Source organism: Argiope bruennichi, chromosome 1, assembly GCF_947563725.1.
Source record: "Argiope bruennichi chromosome 1, qqArgBrue1.1, whole genome shotgun sequence".
NCBI lineage: Eukaryota > Metazoa > Arthropoda > Arachnida > Araneae > Araneidae > Argiope > Argiope bruennichi.
Window position 1 is genome coordinate 130734231 of NC_079151.1, and position 23280 is coordinate 130757510.

General features: G+C 29.0%; 1 protein-coding gene across 1 annotated transcript; it reads left to right on the forward strand.

Moving 5' to 3' along the window:
• Window positions 1-10462: 10462 nt before the first annotated feature.
• Window positions 10463-22769, forward strand: LOC129961695 (ras-related protein Rab-11A-like). The gene is made up of 5 exons (XM_056075239.1): window positions 10463-10961; window positions 11563-11758; window positions 16987-17180; window positions 18518-18598; window positions 21069-22769. The coding sequence occupies exons 1-5, from the start codon at window positions 10922-10924 to the stop codon at window positions 21209-21211; spliced, it is 654 nt and encodes a 217-aa protein (XP_055931214.1). The 5' UTR covers window positions 10463-10921; the 3' UTR covers window positions 21212-22769.
• The last annotated feature ends 511 nt before the right edge of the window (window positions 22770-23280 follow it).

Below are 23280 nucleotides of genomic sequence, written 5' to 3' on the forward strand. Positions count from 1 at the left end.
TAGAATGACCGAGTAGAACCAGCTTTCTGTAAAACCTCACCTAGTGTTAGGAGATTTAAGAGAATAATTGCTTTTCAGTTCTCACGAGGAAATATGTACTTGCACTCTCGTCTGTTCAGTGACCGCATATTGTTAAAGCTTGAACAATGTATATTATGGCCAATGCTGTGAATCTTGCTGACGCGTTCTGTAATGGAATCAAAGAAAATTTGTTGTTTTTGAAATAAACTGTGATATTACATAAGAGAGTAGTGTATTGATTCAATATAAAATTCATTTTTCTCTACAATAACAAATTATCAGAAATGCAAAGTTCTGTTCAATATTACATTAGTGTTTATTTCTTTGTTGGATATTTGTTGAATCTTAATACCGGAATACTTCTACTCAAATTGAATGTAAAATAATCATCAAAAACCAGAGTATTTTGTACCAGTATCAGTTCTAGAAACAGTGAGAAGCGTTTATTTATATCTTACTTTTAAAACATTTTTTTTTTCAGCTTTCATCTTTATTGCCATTTTTTTTTTCTTTCTACATATTTATGTTGATTCTCAGCTTGATATTTTTTTTTTTTTTTTGAAAAATAGGAATCTTCTCACTAAATGAGTATTCTTAACTGTGTTTCATGGTACCGTAATACGAATTGTAACAAAATGTCATAAAATATCGATTTTCGCTTTGTTCTAATTGTAACAAAATTCAGATAAAAATGTTTATCTCAGAGTTCACAATAATAATAAAAAACACATTTTACAATAATACAAATCTTGCTAATAATTCCATCTTTATATAAAACAAAGTGCTTTGGGGGACCAGTTGTCACCTGGAATAAATAGTTGCTTAAAAATTTAATTAAATATTTTAGTAACTTGGTTTAATGACTTCCTTTGCAAAATATTTTTAAACTTCAATTTTTGATTGGCATAGTATTAGAAGATATATACCATTCTTTTCATTGCGATGAATACATTGTATTTTCCTAATTTCTTTCCTATATAAATCTAATTATATCATAAGAAAGAGCATCAATGTTTAAAAATTAGTGAATTTAAAAAGTGTTTCACCATTATTTGATTCTGTTCTTAAACCTTAATTATAAATACAATAAAATTTTTAAAAAACTTAATTAAAACCATACTGAGTACTAAAACTGAAACCTACTACTTATGGAAAATTAAGCCGAAATTTCCAAACTTGATCAGCAAAAATGTAAAAAGCCAGGATGAAATATTAATCCTGGAAATATAATAAAATGAAATCAACAATAAAAACGATTCGAATGTTATTTCAACAATAAAACATATTGATAGTTAGCACTTTATTTTAAGTTTGGATAAAAAGAATATTCTCAAATTAACAGTAGAATCTCAAAGTACCGGTACGCATACAGCTATTAAAAATTTATTTAAATTCAATATTAATTTGAACTTATATTTAATATTCCTCACTGCCAAAAACATGTATAATATTTAAATACTGTAGTTAGGGATATATCTGGCATATTAAATTATATAAATATATGTATAATATTATACAAGAAATGATAAATAATATTTCTTAGGTTGGGAATAAAATGTTAATTTATCGATTTCAATTAAAAATATATATTTGTGTGTATGAGAGAAATAGGGGAAGAAAGAGAGAGTGGATTCCCACTTGTTGCCTCCTGGCAATCACAATTTTCATTTCCAGTCCGCCACTGATTGATTCTATTAATTGAGTGAAATGGAATGCAAGAACTTATTAAGGACTCTAATTCTATATGACAGCCTTTTGAGACTGACTGTCATAAACAATGAGTGAGTGTAAGTGGCATCCGGGATGTATAATAATTTCACCCTCAGTTATCAAGAGTAATCTAATTCGTACAGAAAATATGTTTTCCAAATTTAGATATCCTCTGTGATATTAATGATCATGCAGTCTGAGATAAATATACATAATCAATTTCATATATTTATCATATATTTCCAAGTTAAATTATCACTTGTGATGAAAGCAGATGATTTATAGAGAGTAGTATTTATTGGGTGTATAAATATGACTTCGTCCATTTTCATTATATAGCATTAGTAATATTCCTTGCTTACAAATAAATAGGGAAAGTTGTATTTAAAAGGTTTGTCAACAAGCTTTAAAAATTAGTGTGACTTCTAGTTAATATTTTTTTTTTTAAATTAACCTAGAAAATGTTGAGTTTTCGTCAAACAAACAACATTTGCTGGAAGTTATGTTACACGATTTCATTGTAAAGAAAAATACAGTAGAAACATATCGATTGCTATTTGATATTTATTGGAACATATCTCATACAATATAATTTGAAAAGAGTGGTTTCTACGACTTGAAAATGGTGGTTTAATACACAAGAGCAAGGCAAACCATCAAAGAAATTGAAGACAAAGATTTGGAAGTATACTTGATGAAATCATCATTAATGAATGATATAGGCAATAGTTGATCCATTTGAATGAAGCATTGGAGGAGAATCTTTTAGAATATGTCGAAAGGCATGACAAGATTGCTTTCCAACTCGGAAATTGCCGCCCACATGTTACCATACCAACAAAAGAAACTTTAGAATCACTTTGGAGGAGTATATTCCCACATGTACCATATCCCTGAAAATATTGATTCTTTAGACTATTATTTATTTCGCGCCAGTCAGAGTGCCCCTTCCTTCTGGCGAGAAGTTCAATTTCCAAACAGATATCTTAAAAATTGAACTTCTCGCAGAAGGAAGGAGCTGGCTTGATAACTGGATTACATCAAAACTCTATACTTGTTTCTTCGTAGAATTCAGAAAACATTTGTTAGGAAAAATGAACATATGTTTTAATTTCGGAGGGGAAATCTTCTATTTTTTTTATGGCAAACAAGAAACTTCTTTTTATAACTAAAAAAACGACGGAGTTACATTCACTCGTTTCAAAATTTCTGCCCCCTTGTCATATTTTATTTTTTTAAAAAGGAATTAATGCTTTATTTTTATGGCACTTCCTAAGACTGGCTATCTTTTTCATCTCTATCCCCTTCATCCCTATACTACCGACTGTAATATTGTTACGAATCTGTAATATTGCTTCCCAGCACAGTTAGTTCTATCGTAAGAAAGAAAATTTTACTATCAGTTTCACTAGATCACTAGAGCTTATTAATGACACCCGGGCTTGGCAACAAACTTTCGACCATTTTGATGATTTTGGCGTCAAAATGGATGATACTAGAATCTTCAAGAATTTTGGCGATAGGACCAGTAGGAGGCGAGCTATATTTCATTCCTTAAGAAGCAATAAAAGCTATTAAAGGCCGGTTGTCCAAGCCGAAGTCTATCATATAATCATAATCATATAGCCGTATAGTGAGTGAATGACGGATCAGTCCATCGCAGCCCAAGCGTTGAGTGAAGCTCAAGCAATTAGTAGATTAGTGTGTACCGTGAGCTGAGTTTTGGAGACAAGTATTGAAGCAGCATGGAGTTGAGTGTTGAGTAGCCAATCGTATTAGTGAGTCGGCAGTTAGATACCTAAAGTGAAGAGGACAACGGAGAATAGCAGGCACTTGGAGAGATCTTAGTGAATAGCTATGAGGATTCTTTCCTCCTGCTGAGTTCTGTATGGCTGCTTTATGGCTGTTACTACCGATTACTACCTTTAGACTACTGTTATAAGTGCTGCTGTGTTTTGCTTGTGTACGTCTCAACTGTGTATTTGTCATTTGTACGCTCATGTATTAAACGTGTTATTTGTTATTGAAGCCTGCTGACTATGTTGCACCCTGCACCCATTACAAGCGAACCCATTTGAGTCTTTACGTGATACATTTTTCCGTAACATTGTGCTATTATGAATGAAAGATCCTTCAAAAGAATATTCCATGCTACATACGAAATCATTTCTAAGGAATTACATATGTTTATAAAATCAAAAGTCGTGCCTTTATTGCCACGTGCGTACCTGTGATCTGAATGGCTCGCGAACCGTTTGCAAGCCACTCACTGTATTTCCACGACCAACCAACTTCGACTGTGGAAAAGGACAGTGAACATATTGTGTGACATGAGTCATCTCTTACGACTCGCATTCTGTATGCTTGCAAGTATGTCTACGAACGAAAAATACAATTGGATTCACAATAACTTCCGAAAATATTCTGCGAAAATTATTTTTACACAAATTGAGGATTATATGTTTTTCTTTTATATCAATTTATGTGTTATACAATTGTTTTCCATAATTTTAACAAACTAAAAAAATTCATTTGCATTAATACTTTTCATTATAGTAACGAAAATGAAATTAATTCCTTTGTTTCATCTAATTATTTGTTCACATTAGTATTCTCCATTGTCAAAACTGTAGCTGACAGAGTTTGATTACTTTGATGCATTAACTCCAAAGTAGAATGCCGCTTATCATGTGATTTGCATGTATTTTCTCACACCAATTCTAAATTGAACTTTTTTCTGATGTAATAAAAAAATATTAGCTGTTTGTTTACTTTATAATCACACATGTTAAGATGCATTTTAAGTTCTCAACAATTGTAATTCAAATTTCTCTTCTTTTAGATTTTTTCACTTAGGAAAAGAAAGAAAAAAAATTATAAACGCTTAATAAAGCTTATGATTTAGAAAATTCCGACACCACTCTTTCAAGGATGCCTTTAATATTTTCCTTGATATTGGTTTTCGGAAATTTAGTTTCCTCGTCAAGTTATTTCATTTAATTTTTCAAAATATTATATTATTGATCCATTCAATATGTTTAATAATACAGATATTTGGCCACAGATAGAGAGTAATTTTTATCACTTGTTAATTTTTTCTGCTAAATTCGGCCATCAGCTAACATGTAATACAAGACATTTAATATTAAAACATCATTTCGAAAGCAGATATAAGAAAAAGATTCCGTTTGGTGTAAATTTCAATTTTCATAACATTTCACATTTTTTGGTCGCAGAATTCAACGAATAAATGTTAAATAATTTTGGATTCTGAATTAATAATTTAGCATCCAGCAAACCCGATGTTGGTAGTGTACAAATTGGTCTCCCAAGGCGGTTATTGTATTGTTACGAATTCGGGGTTTTTTAGATTTGTTAGTTGATGAAGAAACACAATCAATAGGCCTCAGTAACAAGCGACTACTTTTATTAACACGAAGATAAGAAAACGCAGACAACAAATGCACATTCGAGACGTACACAAGCAACACACTATAACAAAGAGTAGCCCACAAGTAGTAACCGGTAGTAATAACAATCACAGCACACAAAGTGGCTAGACAGAATTCAGCAGGAGGATGGAATTTAAATAGCCACACTCTACGGTCTCTCCAAACACTTGCAATTTTCCACTGTCTCCTCGCTTCAGCTGTATCCAACTACCGACTCACTACTACATGACTGACTACTCCTCATACGACTCGATGCTGTTTCTACAATAAATACCAGGACTCGGCACACAGCTCAATTCAGCAATCGCTTGAGTTTTCCACACAACACCTGCGCTTCTCTAGACTGATACAATTAAATCGCAGTAGACTCGCTGTGCAACTCTAAACCTCTCTATGACTCTGTACACGACTGTCTTCAGCTTAGACTATCGGCCTTTTATAATTCCCGGAACCAGGCAGAGAAGGTTCTGGAACAATCAGGCATATTAGTTCTATCACCAAAATTGAAATTCCAATATTATCTATTTTGTTGCCAAAGTCACCAAATAGGCATCCGATCAGCATTCAACAGAACTGATCGTAAAATGGTCTTTCCAGTGATTGAACTAATCGTGCTGGGAAACAACATTACAAATTTGCAACAGTATATATGGAACAAAATTGGATGAAAAATGCAAATCAAATATATAAAATTATTGCTAATAATAAAAAACTGAATTGGCATATAAATTATAATGTCTTCAGTAATCTCTACTAATAATAAAGATAATAATATACTTGTATATATGTATGTTGGCGCTCTCTAGACCTGACCATTTGATTTGTAGCTACGAAATTTGGTAATACATACCTTGCTATTCGGAGCAATTTTTTTTTTAATTTTTAACCAATTTTTTCACGTTTTTCCCACGATAACTTCCGAAAATTTACAGCACAAAAATAAATTTCACACCGCTTCAAAATTTCTTTTTTTACCGAGTCTTTGCAAATTTTTAAACACACACACACACACACACACACACACACACACACACACACACACACACACACACATACATACATATATATATATATATATATATATATAAAAGCATTATTTTATATAAAGTAGAATGCAATTTCGAAGACAGTGAAGAGATATTCGATTTCGTGACGTCGTTTTATTTCATCTTGGAGAAGCAGGCATTATTTACAAGCAGGAGCGACGAGCAACACACACAACACAGAACGACACAGAAAGGAATGAGGGAAAAGCTCTTGAACATTTTCCCCTGGTCTTATAAAACCTGAGATTTTGATAGGGAAAATATTTCTTTGCAATGCTAATATATTATTAAGATTTCGATAGGGACTTTTGCTACACACGTCGACAAGGCAGGGGAAACACATGGATCGTTTAAAAAAGAATGTGCTTACTGGACTTTTTTCTGGCCCTTCACGCGGAGTGTTGGAAAGTTAGGCTTTTAGCAGATTCAACAATTTTACAAAGCTTCTCTTGAATTAATTAAGTAGAGAAAGTGGAATTGGATCACGAAATAAGAGAATATTTTAGAATGAAGTTACTATGGACTAAATTAAGATAAAACCTTGGAAATTAATTAAATTGAAATATTCCTAATTCCTAAGCTATATATATATATATTCCTAATTTCTATCAATTCCTATCACAGAATTTTTCATTCAATTTTTCATTAGAGAATTTTCAAACTTGTTTGACACATAATTGTAAATGTCTAGCTTTATTTTGTCTTTGAATTGATGTTGTTATGGTTTTCATTTGAGTAAATTTCTTTACTCTAAGGTCCTATCAATCAAGTGAATGAAAATGAAACCAGGGGAGAGGTCTCCGTGACTCTTTCTCTCAATCTTTCTAAAAAATGTGATTGTGCATTATTAACAGCATACCATTGGCGAACAATAATTATGAAAAAGGCGATTAGCGCGTGATGTTTGATGATTAATCGCTGAAATGAGGTGTAATCATAAGAACTTGAAGTATTCTAGAGGTATTTTTTTCCGATTGGAAATTTAAATTTCACCCAGAACTAAAAATATAATCATAAAATCACATACCAAATTTCATACATTTATTTCATTTCGTTTTTGAGCTATCACTTTTACATTCTCATGAAAATATAGACCAACATACAATCAGACCCTGGCAGAATAGGGCTTTAAATGTGATTCACACATCAGTACTTTAGACGATAAATCTGTGCATCAAATTTCGTCCCTTTGTCTCACTTCATCATATAGTTACTGCTTTAACTTAAATCCAGACAACTAGAGGGACAGAACTTCTCTGAATGGATTCCGTTTCATTTTATGGAAATCGATAAATATAGTTCACTTTATCTGCAAATATAATATTTCATCCGTCTTGTTCAAAGTGTTTTTGAGTTGTCATGTTCATGAAGAGGCAAACTTAATTCCAAATATATGTTTTCTGGATTCAGAGAAGTGTTTAACGTGGTGATTCTCCAAAATCTCGAATTTTGTGTATGAAGTATAATTATAAAGAAAGAATACTGTAATTGTCAAAAAATTAGACTTCGTGACTTTCTTTAAATCTCCTCCGAGACTGACAAATTATTTTTAGGCTAACATTTATCAGTTGGACTGTAAATACCATGATAAAAATGTAATAAAACAGAAGAAATAATGTTTACACTGATATAAAAATTGTAGCCATTCAACGTTACAATTATGAATCAACAGATTAATTTATTATTTATATTATAAAACTAAAAATATATTCCGATAGCGTAAATATGAAAAAGTAGCAACTCGTATATTCCGTATTAGCATAAAATGCTCAACAATATGGCAGTAATATCCGTACGATATTGTTCCGAATTCAAAATATCGTACAATAGCAAGGATATATCATAAAATATCCTGAACTAGTAGTGTTACGGCTGTAGCATCCACTGAAATTATTTGAAAGGCTTGTTTTCCCGTTTTCAACCGTCTTTGGTAGCTTTTACACATTGAGAATTTGATAAACAAAAATAAATAAATAAATAATATAAACAAAGAAAGAAAACAGAAAATGAATTAATAAGTGGGAGATACTCAAATTGGGATTGTTTGAATAACAGCTCCAGAAAATAAAAGTCACATATACTATGCAAAAGATTCGAAGTAGCGGCAGTTGAAAACAAAAAATGCTTTCCTTGAATTTAGCTGAGATTCTCTGATCGCAGACTAGATTTGAAGGCACGGCCGACTGTCCAATGTTCCTTTCTGTTTCTTCTTTGCAAGTAAGGCTTTGTCTTCATTTCTTCGATGTGTTTTTCTTTATATTTTTCGCCTTTTTTTTATTTAATTCTGATTTCGCTGTCATGTTACCCCGACGAAATTTCATCTGCTTTAACACACATCCGGGTTTTTGTTTATAATTTATTTATTAATTTTTTTGCTAAAAATTATTAATCCATACTAGCATGAATGGTCTTTCTGAAATATTCTCGCATATACTCCAATAAGAATATACCTTCTCCGCATCAAATTACGGACCATGGGTAGATTGTGAAAATTTCGAATTCTCAGATTTTTATTTTCAGAGACCCACACATGAGAAGTGTGTCTCTGTAGCCTATAGTAAGGAAAACCAATTCTTGCGGCTGGTTGTTTAGCTCAAGCGCCATATTTGGCTGTGATTAATGGCATGGCATTGGCGAACATTAGTTGCAAAATATCGATCTTTAGGAAAAATCGAGCATGTGATTTTGGGTGATTACTCACTGACATGCGATTAATACTTAGATGGGAATTTTTTGGACAGATTGATGTATAAATTGTTCAAATGATATAATAAATTAAACACTGCTGAACTGCTTTAATTTGGATCGTATTATTAGAAAAGGAGGGGTGTTTTGAGGGGCAGAATAAAGCAGGCGATAAGGAAAGTAAGGCGATCATTCACCATAATAAAAATATTTAAGAGTTACTCCACTGTGGAACCATGACATAGACAAGTAATACATAAAAGTTTTTTTTTAAGAATCCAAGCATAAAATGCATTTGAATGTTTGAAATCTTAATGTTTTTAACCCACTTCAATTACCGGTTTGCAGTTTATTAATTTGAAAATTTGAAGTATTAATCATATTTGCAAAGATAAAAGACAAAGATAACAATCATATTTTAGGGAGTAATGATTAAGACAAAAATAGTGCAATTTCTCTTACTGTTTTCTTGTTAAAAAAAAAAAGCAATGACAAAATAACGTTTCGTCTCGTCCCGGCTCTACTACACCTCGGAAATTTCCCCCTTGATATCTTCAGAACATAAGCTTCATTTTTAATAAATGAAATTTACATTGTTGATTCAGAAAAAATTTCCAGGCTCATGTTATATTTATTTAACTTTATTGCTTAAAAAGGGCAGACTAACAGTTTAGTGACATGGAAAATTATTGAGGATGAAGAAACATTTTGTAAACCTTGCAATAAATACTACTACAGTCAATTACTAAAGGAGTAAATGGATGGTATGGAATGATAGGAATCATCATTGGCATCACGGATCATCAATGAAAATATCCTTAAAAATAGTACTCAAAAAGTGGAAATAAAGGTGAGAAAATAACTGTAACGCTGCAAAAGCATATGAAAAAATATAATATAGGCGAAATCATCGGAAATATTTCCTTCACTGGTAGTACTTTCAAAAAAATTTGTGCTTATTTAAAACCTTTGTTGATTGCTCATTTCATTCAGGTCTGCTCACAATAATCCACTGCACTCATCGATTTCGATAGAAAAATGTGACAATATATAGCATATTTATATTAAAAATAATGATTAATAAAATATTAAATTGATTATGTGAATTTTTTAGTTGCCAAAAATTAAATTTTTATTTGTACTTCGCCTCCATATGAAGGAAAAGACTAGAAATGCAGACCGGAAATAGCTTGTATTTTAAAGTTTCTGTAAATAAATTACTGATACTGATATAATTTAAGAAAAAGTATTAGGAATGCTGTTTTATTCGATGAAACATTTATTTGTCGTCCAAATCCAATGATAGTAACAGAATTCCTACTTGAAAGGTTCGAAGAAACTTCCAAATTTCCAAGATGGAGCGCCTTCTAGTGGTAATACGTGAATCAAATAAAAAATTTCCCTTCATATTTATATTATTTAACTAACGTATACCTTGAATCACTTCAATTTAAAATTAAATTTTTAAATTAAAATATTTTGGAGAGTGTGTTGATTCATGATTTTAAATTAGTTGTCATTTATAACTTTGTTGCCACTGGATATAGGAGGTGGCATTATGAGATTCTAGGGAGCAGCCATATTGATAAGTGACTTAATGCGCTGTAGATTTCACAATTTTTTATATTAAATGCAATGATAAGTTAACTTCTCTTTTGAAACCGGAGACGTAACCCTGTTGTGCGTGTTCTGCTGAGGTGTGGAATTAAGTCAAAAAGTTGCTATGTATTTTCACTTATCTTAATTATTCAAACTGCCGGAAAACGTTTACGACAGCGCACGGTTATCGTATTGCTCGTTGAACACCTGCAAAACGCCCAGATCGTGGTGTCATAATTGAAATACTTCATCTTTAAGATTGCTGACTTCTCTTTCTTCTGTGATTTACTTTCTTCGAAGATAGTTTCCAGTGTTCGTCAATTCTTTACCTTTGTTCTCATCAGAATTTCAATTTTTGACACTCCTTTGTTTATTTTTGATCGGAAACATTGACGTAGTAATATAACAATGGTCACCAAGGATGATGAATACGATTATTTATTTAAAGGTAAGTTATTGTTATATATATTTTATGATTAAGTTTTCTGTTAGTTCTTTCGGCTTTTAATTCATTGTTTAGTATGCGAAAATATTTGAAAAATAAACGGGAAACATGTAATTTATAATGATGTTTGTTTGAAATTGAAAATTAATTGACCTTGTATACGGATATACGTGTTTTTTGTATGTAACTGGTTGTTAATTTAAGAGGAAACTCGGACAAAAATCTGTTCGAAACGTGTATAAAGGATTTTCGGAACTTGTTTGCATTGATAAAATAACGATGGAATGTTTTTATCAATTAATCTTGCAGTGCATCCTGTGAATTTTGTATTTAACTCTAAAATGTTTGGAAAGCAAACATTTTGTTGTAGATGGTTAGATTCCAGTTTGAAAAAAGGAAGGAAAAGTGAAATCTTCTATTGATGCAAGATTATTAATCTTTACATAAGTTTTGTTTTGATAAATTCTGTATATTTTCAAATTTGAAAACATTTCATCTTTTAGTATATATTTATGATATTATTTCCTTTTATCTGTAGATGGTTCCAGCCCTACAGATTGTTTATTTTTGAATTAGGTGTTTAATAGTTATGTTCATGTTTCAGTTGTTTTGATTGGAGATTCAGGTGTTGGAAAGACAAATTTATTGTCACGTTTCACAAGAAATGAATTCAGTTTAGAGAGTAAAAGTACAATTGGTGTTGAATTTGCTACTCGAAGTATCCAAGTTGATGGAAAGACAGTGAAAGCTCAGATCTGGGATACAGCAGGCCAAGAACGGTATCGAGCAATCACCAGTGCGTAAGTAATTGTGTTGAATTTGCAATCTATATGTGATGAAACTAAGCCAGAAGATATGGCTTTGCTTTTATATTCTGTGTAGATAATTATAATCACCTATTTTATTGTGAAATTATAATTATTTAAGCTGAATTTAGTTTTTTTATGAAAACATATCGAATGTAATATCTTGTATGCCTCGAAACTTTATTCTTATTCATACTGTTTTCCTTTTCTTTGTGCATCTTTTTTGCATTTCTTTGAAACCCTCCTTCCTTTACAATGGATTGAAATTTTTTTTAGCTTTGGGGAATAATATATAAATATATTACGACTTTCATATTATTGGACTTGAATCCTGATTCATTAGTTACAACATAAGAAACATCTATATAGTAAAATCCCATTCTAGATAATTAAAAAAAAATTACCATACTGGTGAATCAAGAAGGGGGTGGGTGGGAGAGCAAATGATGTTTTGTATACATCTTAACTTGTTCTTCTCCCCCACATATTCCTACTAGAATATGTCTATCGTAGGGTAGGAATATCTGAATTGGAAGTATAGTGATGTCATGTAGCTACATGTATGTCATGTGACTATAACATTTAATTATTTTATGTGGATGTAAAAACTTGTGCTTCTCTTAACTAGGTTCTTAAATATATATTCAGTAGTTAAGAAAGGCAGTTTCATAAAAAGTATTTCATTTAAATTTTCTGATTAAGTATTTTAAAGTGAATTTATTATTTACAGATATTTTTGTTTTCTTTATTTTATAATTTTGAATTTGTCAAGTTTCTTGAGGTAAAAGATTATCTTGCAAGGATTAAAAAAAATCATTTGTAAATATTTTAAGGTTAATTCAGAACCAACCCTAATCGGCCATATAAGTTTTATAGTAAGCATTTCATTGTTTTTATTTTCTTTGTGTTTAGAATATTCATTTACACATTAATCATTACAAGATTTTTTCCAACATCTGTAATAGTTGATATTTAAAAATGGTTTTTAGATGAAGTCGAAACAGGATGACATCCATTAATTAAAATTAAGCACAGTCAATATCCCAAACCAGCTGATATTGGGCACAACAATTTTCTTAACAAAAGAAAGCAAGGAATATATTTACAGCCTGAAGAATCATTTTATGAGAAGCTTAGGAATGAGTGATGTATTTAATAATATAAATCAAATCTTGATTCCATTTTCTTTTTATTATTCCTTGTGTGCTTTTAAACTAGTGTAAATTGTATAATATGCATTAAAAAATGTGCTTAATTATACTTAAGGCATGTTTATCGTCATATACTACAACATGTGTGCGTGTAAGGGGGCAATGTAATTGATATTGCCTTTTCGTATTCCAAAACATTATTTAAGCCTTTATTTTTTTGTAACCATTACATTATTTTTAAATAATAAATTTTATTTTTTTGTTTTAGATTAATATTTTTGGGTGACATTTTAAACAATTTACCCCAAAATTATTTATAATGTTGATTACAAAGTTGCTTTTATCACATATTGATGCTTAAAAATAGGAAAATCATTAAATTAGTTTCTAGATTATTTTTCTTAGAACTTCAAGACATTTGTCTATTTTTGCCACTAAATAGAAAATAGCTGGTTTAATTTTATAGAAGCTTGTGAAGCTCACGGAAGTCTACTACCTCTTAAGACATTGAGTTACTGTAGTTCTATTTTGAAAGGTGTGATTAAAGAGTTTATTATATATATATTAAAATCAAGATTTAAAGATTTTTAATTGAAAGTGTCAAGTTCTAAATCGCTGTTTGTGATAGTAGGAATAAGAATGTCTTCGTGCATAGATATTTTTATCACAAAACTTTTGCAATATAAAAAGGTTTTAAAAATTAAATGAGTTTTTAATTTAAACAAAAGAATATATCCAGTTTTGTTGCAGATAAAAATGTTAGTCTTTATGAAACATTTAAATAATTGACAAAGGTTACTATTAATTTATCAGCTGTTGCCAGCTTCCTATTATGAAGGTTGTGCCTAAGAAAATAAGAATATACTAATACTTGGTGAAATGCCTGCGCCATACATAAATTCATATTTAAAAATGCTAAACATATTAAAAAATGTTTTCATAAAATATTATAATATATGAAATCTTATCCTCTGTAATCTTCTATGAAGAAACGTTGGACAAGGTCACTTAGTGATTCATTATTTATCTTTGTTTTTAAATAATTAAAAAATTATTACTAAACTAAAACTTCCCACTGCTTTATAGTAATTGTAATCAAATTTGAGGAGTATCTTTGCCATAATTTGGATTTATATAGTATACAAACTGTTTATATATTTAATTTTTATTTTATTAGATAATTTCAGTGCAAGAACAGAAAATGTTGACTTTTATTTGAAAATATTTATATAATTTGGATAATAACAGTGTTCCAGGCTTTTCAGCATTAGTATAGCAGTAGTAATAAATTCCCTAATAACTAAAAACATTGCCCTTCTTGCTTGCAATAAATTGCCAACAAATAAAATGCATTATATATTAAGCTATTATGTGGGTAAAATTTTAGCATTGCATATAAAATGAAGCTTGGCGCAATCTGGAAATTGCCTAATAAATTGATCATCATGCGTGTCAATAAATACTGTTTTTCTTCTGCTTATGATATCCTGTAGAAATTATGTGATGTTTTTCATTCTTTATATATTTAGTCTATAATTGCATACTTGTCACTAACTTTTATTCCTTTGTTTCGTATATAATGCTTTTTAAAACTAGCTTATTCACCAGGAATATTGGTTGTGTTTAATTCCAATTAAATCTTTTATGTGTAATTTGATAGCTGATTCTTTCAACAAAGTAATAATAAGCAAAAAATTGAGACAAATACAATGACATCGTAGTACTACTTAAGATGCAACTGTTCTGATCATTTATCTTCCAACTTAAGCTATATTCGAAAATCCTTTTATTTATTCCCATGTCTATTACTCAGATATCCTTCCTTAGATTTAATAACTAGAAAAAAATCATGCAATTAAACATTTGAAACAATGAAAACAGTTTGAATTTCTTTATGCAATTAAATCTATTGTTGAAAATTAAGCAAAATTTTTCAGCACTGCTAAATATATAATGACATTCTAATCAATTTCATTTGGGTGATTAATTTTGAAAACAATGTAAAAATAAGTTTAGTACAATAATATTTTCAGAAGTTACTATCAAAAAATATCCATTTAATTTTTAAAATTGCTATAAAGTGTACATTCCTATTCTCTGAAGTATATGTTTCAAATTTGGTAACTATAAGTCAAACAATTCTGTTCTGTAGAGACACCAGTATATTCATTCTTCTCTATTATTCTTTCATAATGTCATAGAACAAGGATAAATTATCTCGTCAACAATTGACAGGCAAAGAAATCTTCGACTTGAAAAGAAAATGCACACTTTTGTTCCTTTTAACAAAATTTGTTTTAAGTTTTTCTAAAGACTTTAATCTGAATGTTAAGCACGAGATAATTACACTTGTGTCCATGCAGAAAGTTACATTGTTTTCTTAGTCTTTTAAAATAATTCTTATTATAAATGTTATAGTAAAAACCAATGGGTTGGATTAAAGTTTAGGAATTTAAAACTATTCAGTTAAATTTTTTGGCTTCATAAGTTTAAAAGAAATCTTTCCACTCAAATTTGTATAGTTATGTATTTAAATTTTATGTTTGTATTATCATCAAAGTTTAGATAAAATCTAGAATTTTTCTTGTTATATTTTACCATATTTTTAAGAATACTTAAAGATTTTTAAATCTCATTTAAGTAAAAATTAATATTTTATACTGCTCTGATTATTTCAGTCTTTTTATCATTATATTGATTTATCGCCTAGCACATGGAATTTTTTAAAAGCTGATACCAAAAATAGGTGTGATTTATTTACGCAAGATAAGCATTTCCACTTCCTTTGCTCTTCTTAAGCCTAGAACAATAGTTGTCATTCTGTTTCTCTTGATTCTTAATTTTTAATACACCTTCATTTTTATTCTTTGAAAGATTAAAGTTTATTTGACGTTGTAATTGATTTTTTTTATTGCTGTCATAAGAAAAGTAAAAAAAAAAAAAAAAAAAAAAGAAAAGTCAAAATTGAAAATTAATAAGTCTTATCATTTAAAAAAAAAAAAAAAAGCATGCTGAAGAGATCTATAATTGAATAAGGAACTGTTCAAGATACAGAAATATACTGCGATTAGTTTTTATCTAATTTTCTGATTTTTTAAAGTAATTTTTCTAATGATATTTCCATTACATTCACATTAAAAATTATTCCATTTTTATAGTTTTCTTAATTTTATAATTTTTACGAAACAAGATTTTGGAAATGTACAAGTCCAATTTATTTATTAACATTTTAAGCAAAGTAAAAGCGTTATTTTTCTGAAAATATGATAGAATAATAAATGATTTGAAATATTTTTTGAATTTTAATTTCCTATCAAATTAGTGCTTTTGGCATTAAAAGCATCAAAATCAGGTTTAGGTCAAATATATTTAAGATAGATGATGTATACTATATGAGGCTCAAAACAATACATTATACCAAGAATAAGGATTTTTGTATTGTTGGAAGTCCTTTATTTGAAATAAAATAGCCTTTATTTTGTTAAAATAATAAACAATTTCACAAGATTGCAGGTTTAACTCTAATATGGTTTTATGTGAATGATATAATAATGACACATATGTTTAATTAGCATTCAGCTTTTTATTGGGTTGTATATAAGTTTTTAAGTTATAAGGTTGTATAAATCTCCAAATTACTTTAACCGATAGATTTAAGAACTAGAAAATTAATTTAAAAATAAATTACCTAAATTTTTTTTGCATATAATTAAATAACTTAATCTTATCCATGGCATTTTAAGATACGTAATATACACATATATACATGAATTTTCTGCTTTTGAACTCAAGATAAAATATGGGGAAAAGCTGGTTAGATAAGTGAAAAGTTGTATTATCTTAACTTTAAGAAGAAAATAATTAAGATTTCAGTTTTATTGTGTACAAACTAAGTCTCAAAACTTTTTTTTCTTGATTCTGTTATTTTAAGTACTATGCATTATAGAAATTATTATACATATTCTAATATGGATTGCTACTATTGTTTGTCAAGAAATCTCAAAGAAATAATGCTTTATTTTTTAGAATGTTTTATTATAATGTTTTAAAGCTCTTTTGTATTTCATATAGCTATTACAGAGGAGCAGTGGGTGCTCTGTTGGTATATGACATAGCAAAACATCTGACTTATGAAAATGTGGAACGCTGGCTGAAGGAACTTCAGGACCATGCTGATCAGAATATTGTTATTATGTTAGTAGGAAACAAAAGTGATTTAAGACATCTACGTGCTGTTCCTACAGATGAAGCAAGAGCATTTGCAGGTAAATCTGGTCATTTAATATATATTTTAAAAACTGTGAGGAAGACTATATCTTAAGTGTTAGTCTCTTCTTTCCATAATATAAGCTGTATACTTCAATACATAAATTATATGCTAAAGTTTTGTAGATTTGTGACAAATTTAGTAATAGTACTATTTGATGTTTTTCGTATTCCCATCTTTAGTTCTCCAGAGTTTGGTTCAGTTATACAATGATTTCCAGCAATCAAACTTTTGAGTTTTAATATGTATACTGTCGGTAATTTTCTAATATAAATTAATGAAAAACTGAAGTTTGTGTGTATCTGACTTTACCTTATATTTTGCACCTATATATCTTTAGAATGTCAATTTTGTGCTATGGTATTGATGCTTTCTGTACTAAATAAATTCTAAAGTTGAATTTTATTGTACTGCTAGTACCTGTTCATGTCTTATATATATTTTCTAAATTTTTAAACGTGTAGTTTGTTATATTAATTAACTGGAGCTAGCGGAATATGTTTGATTAGCATTGCATTTATTTGTATTATTAATCTTGACCTGTTAATACTTAATGTTCTCTTTATAAAACAATTACTTCTGCAGCTAAGCTAAACACATTTCTTTTTTGCTTAATCTAATAAGCCAATGTATATTCTTAAACTTCTACACATCAGCCAAATTTTGAACTCAAAAATAATATTTTGAAATATTTTTCTTCATGTTTTTATTTTTAAGATAATGCAGGGAATTTGAAAATTTTTCTATTATGTTTCAGAAATCTTTTATTATATATTTTTATAATCTTCTGTTGATTTTTCAATAATTTTTTCATAAAAAATTTTTTTTGAATTGTATTTCAATTTTGGATTATTAACATAATTTAAAGGAACTTATTGAAATTTGTACTGTATATGGAATGATCATCAATTGGTTGAGTTGAAAGGGTAGGAAAAAATTATCTATGATATTGGAACAGTCAGCATTTGTGTGGCTTTACTGTATTTATATGCAAGTAAAATTTTGATTGCAACTTTAAAATACAAATTTTCTGTAATACAAATACAATTTCAATCAGTAATAATTTTGGTCGTCTAGTTTGAAGAAAGATTAAATAATCGCATTCACTGAATTTTTTTTAAAAGTAAAAGTTGTATATCTAATATTTGTGGTTAATTATTTTTTTAAATAAATGCATGAATGCAGTATTGTAATTCAGATATATTCAATGTTAGTGTTACTGTTGTTTCAAGATTGTTTCTTAATACTAAGCTTTTAAATTTATTGTACTTCAGGTGAATGTTTTTATAAGCTTTTGATCTTCATTAACTTTTTTTATGTATTGTTTTATTTCAGAGAAAAACAATTTATCTTTTATTGAAACATCTGCTCTGGATACCACAAATGTAGAAGCTGCTTTTCAACAAATTTTAACTGGTGAGTTATTTATTCGCCTCTCAAAATTTAATATATTGCTTTTAGAAATATATATTAATTTGAATTAATGTGTAATAATCATGAAATGTTTTACTTGTGAAAATATTAAAAATAGAAATGTATAAAGTTCAGATTAATTAGGAGTTTTTAAATTTTATTTTGTTGAATTGATGGTTCAAAAAAGATTCTTAATCATCTTCAAACCTGTGTATATAATACACATGTTTAAAGATGATTTTGCTATGATTAATGTTATATTTATAAATGTTTCTTGAAGATACTACAATATAGTGAGACATTTTGATGAATTGTACTTTTGAATAGTTAATTTATCCAAAATAAAGCTCCTTATGTCTTTTATAAATTGAAGACATTTGGAGTTGTTTTCAAGTTGAAATTTTTATCTTTTTACTGGTTAGTACATTCTTAAGCAGGAAAGAGCCATTCTGTTTTGAGCTATGAACTTATATGCATAAATTATATTATTTTATTTTGATATATTTTCATAATTTAGAAAGATGATGGTTTTTTCTTCCCTCGTTCCACAAGAAGAAAAAAAAAAAATCTTTTGACCAACTTAATCTATTTTAAAATTTATTAATAAAGATTTTAAAAATATCTTAATTATTATATAGTGAATAAAGCTGTCTGCTTTTTTTAAAAGCTAAATTTTGCTTATATAACATTTCTGATGGCTTATAAAATTTAAAAATCTGCAGTGAGCTGAACAAAACCTCTAGGGTGGATGTATTTGGCCAGCACATCATACTTTGCATATCACTGATGCAGAAAAGGATGAACTCGCTTTTACTTTTTTTTAAATATTTCTTTTTATGACAGTGAACATTTGCTAATCGTATATTACGTATTAACTGAATTTTAAATTGAGGTAAATTTTTAATTTATATTATTATTTATATTTAAACCATCAAATCATTTGTATGGAATTTGTTATTCATATTATGTTGTTCGAGTTAGTAATGGGAAGTGATCTGTTAAGTATTTCTAATATAGCATTCACATACAAATTTACATATATGTAGACAAAAATCTTCAAAAAAATAAATACAAAAATAAACTTTATAGTGGCATTCAATCAAATGAACCTCCTAAAGTGATTACACAGACCTTTATAGGATGAGTTTGTGACGATTCAGCTTCCTTAAACCTGAATCATCACATTTTAAAAGGTCTGGATAGTAGGAGTTTAAACATTTATCTAATCTACCATTAGTTTTTATAGAAAATGATACAATTTTTTTAATGTAACATGGACATTTATATGTAAATAGTTTTTTTAACTTACAATTTTTTACTAAGTGTAATGTTTTTAACTGTAATTAAATGCAATGTGACTTTCTAAGAAATTTAAGCTTGTTTATTCGTTTTAAATTGTTAATTTTTTTTTATTTAAAAGTAGCATTTTTACAGAAATGATAATTGCATATTTAAGTGTACCATGTGACTCATGATTGTCAGTGTAATTTTCATCCGTAAACTCGCACGTTTAGCTTTTGTTTTCTATAGTGATAAAAAAAGTCTGCAATATTCAGTTGATTTATATCCAAATGATGCAATTTTTTTCCAATCAAATTCTGAAAATTAATTTTAAATATTAATGGATATTTATTAGGTGCTTGCATGTATCTTGATCATTTTTCACTTTAAAAATTTATTTATGAAGAAAATATATATCAATCAAAATATTTTCCATTATTTTCTACAACTTTTCCCTATTTTTGTCCAGTATGTCCTGCAATTGAATGTCTTCACATTTTTTTTTTTTTTTTTGATCCTGGATGCCATTCTTTGACATTGAAATTGCCACTCTTAAATAGTTGAAACTAAGACCGACAATTGGGATTTTGTGAAGCAGCATCACCATAAGTTTTTAAGTGTCTGGTGGGCTTCAGCAGATTTCTTCAAATCAAATTTTTAAAAAGCAATGAATGTCAAAAATGGAGTGTTCCATAATTGGTATCTTTATGTACTGAATAACTCGGTAATATTAAATGGAAAACTTTCAAAATAACAATTAAGTAATTGGTAAAATCCAAAACCATTGTCAGGCCATAGTCACCTGGTGGTAAGGTCTTGGCTTCGGAACCTGAGGTTTTCAGGTTCAAGACCCGATTCCATCAAAGAAGCGGATCTGGTGCATTTTAAATTAATCGGGACTAAATGTCTTTCCACTGCTGTGGTGTGGAAGTTTGGAGAGGGGGTGCCAGCTTGGGTGTCATCTTCGTCATCTGACTGCAGCTTAAAATTACGAGGTCCATCCTATATTAGCCCTCGTGTTGCTTGATAAAAACAGGATGTTAATATAACTAAGCCAAAACCATTGCTGTTTGTATAGATACTTTGCATGTTTAGCAATAGATGTCACTGATTAAAATACATGCAAGCATCTAATAATTATTGTAAACAAATTTATACCATTTATTAACATTTCTTATGTTTGTTTTTCCAGAAATTTATCGTATAATTTCCCAAAAGCAAATCCGAAATGATGCTGACAATGACCCTTCACCCGGCGGAGACAATATTAAGCCTATTAGCATTCCACCAACAGACAGTCCAGACATGCGCAAGAAACCCTGCTGTCAAGCTTAGAAACTTTAACAATTGGCCTACATACATATTCTGTGCACTTGTTTACTATTGAAGTTTTCTTCTCTTGTGGCCAAATGCTGAAGGAGCACCCTTAATTTTTATTTTCTCCCTTACCTACGTCTGATTATATACTTCAGCATTGATATTGGTCTGTAATTAATAATATATGAATGGTGTATGTTCCATTTAAATTGATTTAAAAGAAAAAAAATTTATCCTTAATTATCAGAGCGGGTGCATGCAACCTTATAAGTTTCGCTAGCGAATAAATCACAGTATGTGCACAGTACTCAGGCTTTGTGCTTTTGAGTACATATGAAATATAAATTTATTATTGAACTCATGGTGCATAGTAGTCTTGTACAATCTATAGCTTTATGTTAGGGCGTCGAGTGTGACTTCATGTACAGTTCTGATATTATTATACATTTTATTATACTTGTATTTGCTATCTGACAGTTAACACAAGCAATATAAAATGTTACATTGCGTCCCAAAGGTTGCATGCGTCTGTTAAACAGGAAACTATTCTGCTGCGTAGCATTCGTATACATAGTTCTGTGTTCATACATTTAGATTTCTTGCGGCTCATCGACACACTCTCATCTCGGTCGTGTGCATGTGTAATTTAAGATAAAAAAATATTTTTACGAGAACATCAAAACCTTCCAATGTTTTCCAATGCTCGCAATTGAAAATTCTGGGTCCATTTCCACGCAAACATCTTTGGCTGAGGTATATGAAAAAGTTTTTTTTTTGTGCTGTTTTAATTATTTAAAATATAATCAGAAATGCTGTACTTGTTATATTAAGCAGATATGTTTGTGGAGAGCAATTATCTAAAATTATAATATAATAATAAAAGTTATTTAGGACTTTCTATATGAAAGATTTTTGTTAAGAAAGAATGTTAAACATATTTTACAAGCTTTAACCAGCTGCAAGTTCCATTTTTATAGAATACTCTTTTACTTCAGTAAGTTCATTGCTGAAATTGCTGCTTATTCTCGTCCTAAGTTATAGAAACTGCTTAAAATTTTAAAGTTATGTGATTTAACAGAAATTTTCATCTAATTGTTGCTATAACCTGTAGTTGTGGTATTCAATCATCTGCCTTTTTTTATTATTGAATTGTTACAGAGTATGTTTTAAATATCTTAATATTATATATAGTACACATTATGCCTGCACTGGCTGCAGTAATATCATGTGTTAAGAAATCACCATTTGTTCAGGAAGAGAATTTTAGGGTTATTTTGAACTTAGTGATTAAAACGCATAGGTCAATGAATGGAATTTTTTTGATTAGTAAGATTTATTAGTTTGATAATTTATTTACAAATTGCATTAAATAGTATTTTGTATGTTTATCATTTTTCTTATTTACTGTTTTATAATTGTATGCAAGATATGTATGTTTTCTGCGCATTTTTGAAATAGTTAACCTAAAAAAATGGATTTTATTTTGACATATCCATATAACAGTAGTAAATAAAATACATCACTTCAGTATTTGGGAGAATAAAGTATGAATAAAATCTGTTTCTTTTGCTTGTTATTTCTTGTTTTATTTTGGATTTGTGTATCAATGAAATTAATGTTTATTTATTTAATAGAAGATGCTTACTTTTATTTGTGAATAAAGATTAAAGTGATTCTTAAAACTGCTAGTTGGCCATATTCTTTGCAGGTATAAATGAGTCACATAATTTTTTGTGTGTGTGTGTGTGTGGTACACTGTAGATCTAATCTTATAATGGATTTTTTTTACGGAGATTTTATTCTGTTTACCAAATTAATTTTTTGGTTGTCTAGTTATTCTGTATATCAAGTGAAGTATCAAACTCGAAGCCTGTAACAAAAAATATTCACGATTCAGCAAACAGAATAATATGTGAAGAAATTTTTAATTGAAATTGCTTATCCGAATTTTTTTAAATTCTTTCATTTTTATATTATAACTGAACCACATGATTTAAAATACATTTTAAGCAGTGAAACTGAATTGTAAGCACTGTTTAAAGAATTTTAATCACTAGAAGAAATATTTTGCATAGTCTTAAACATTC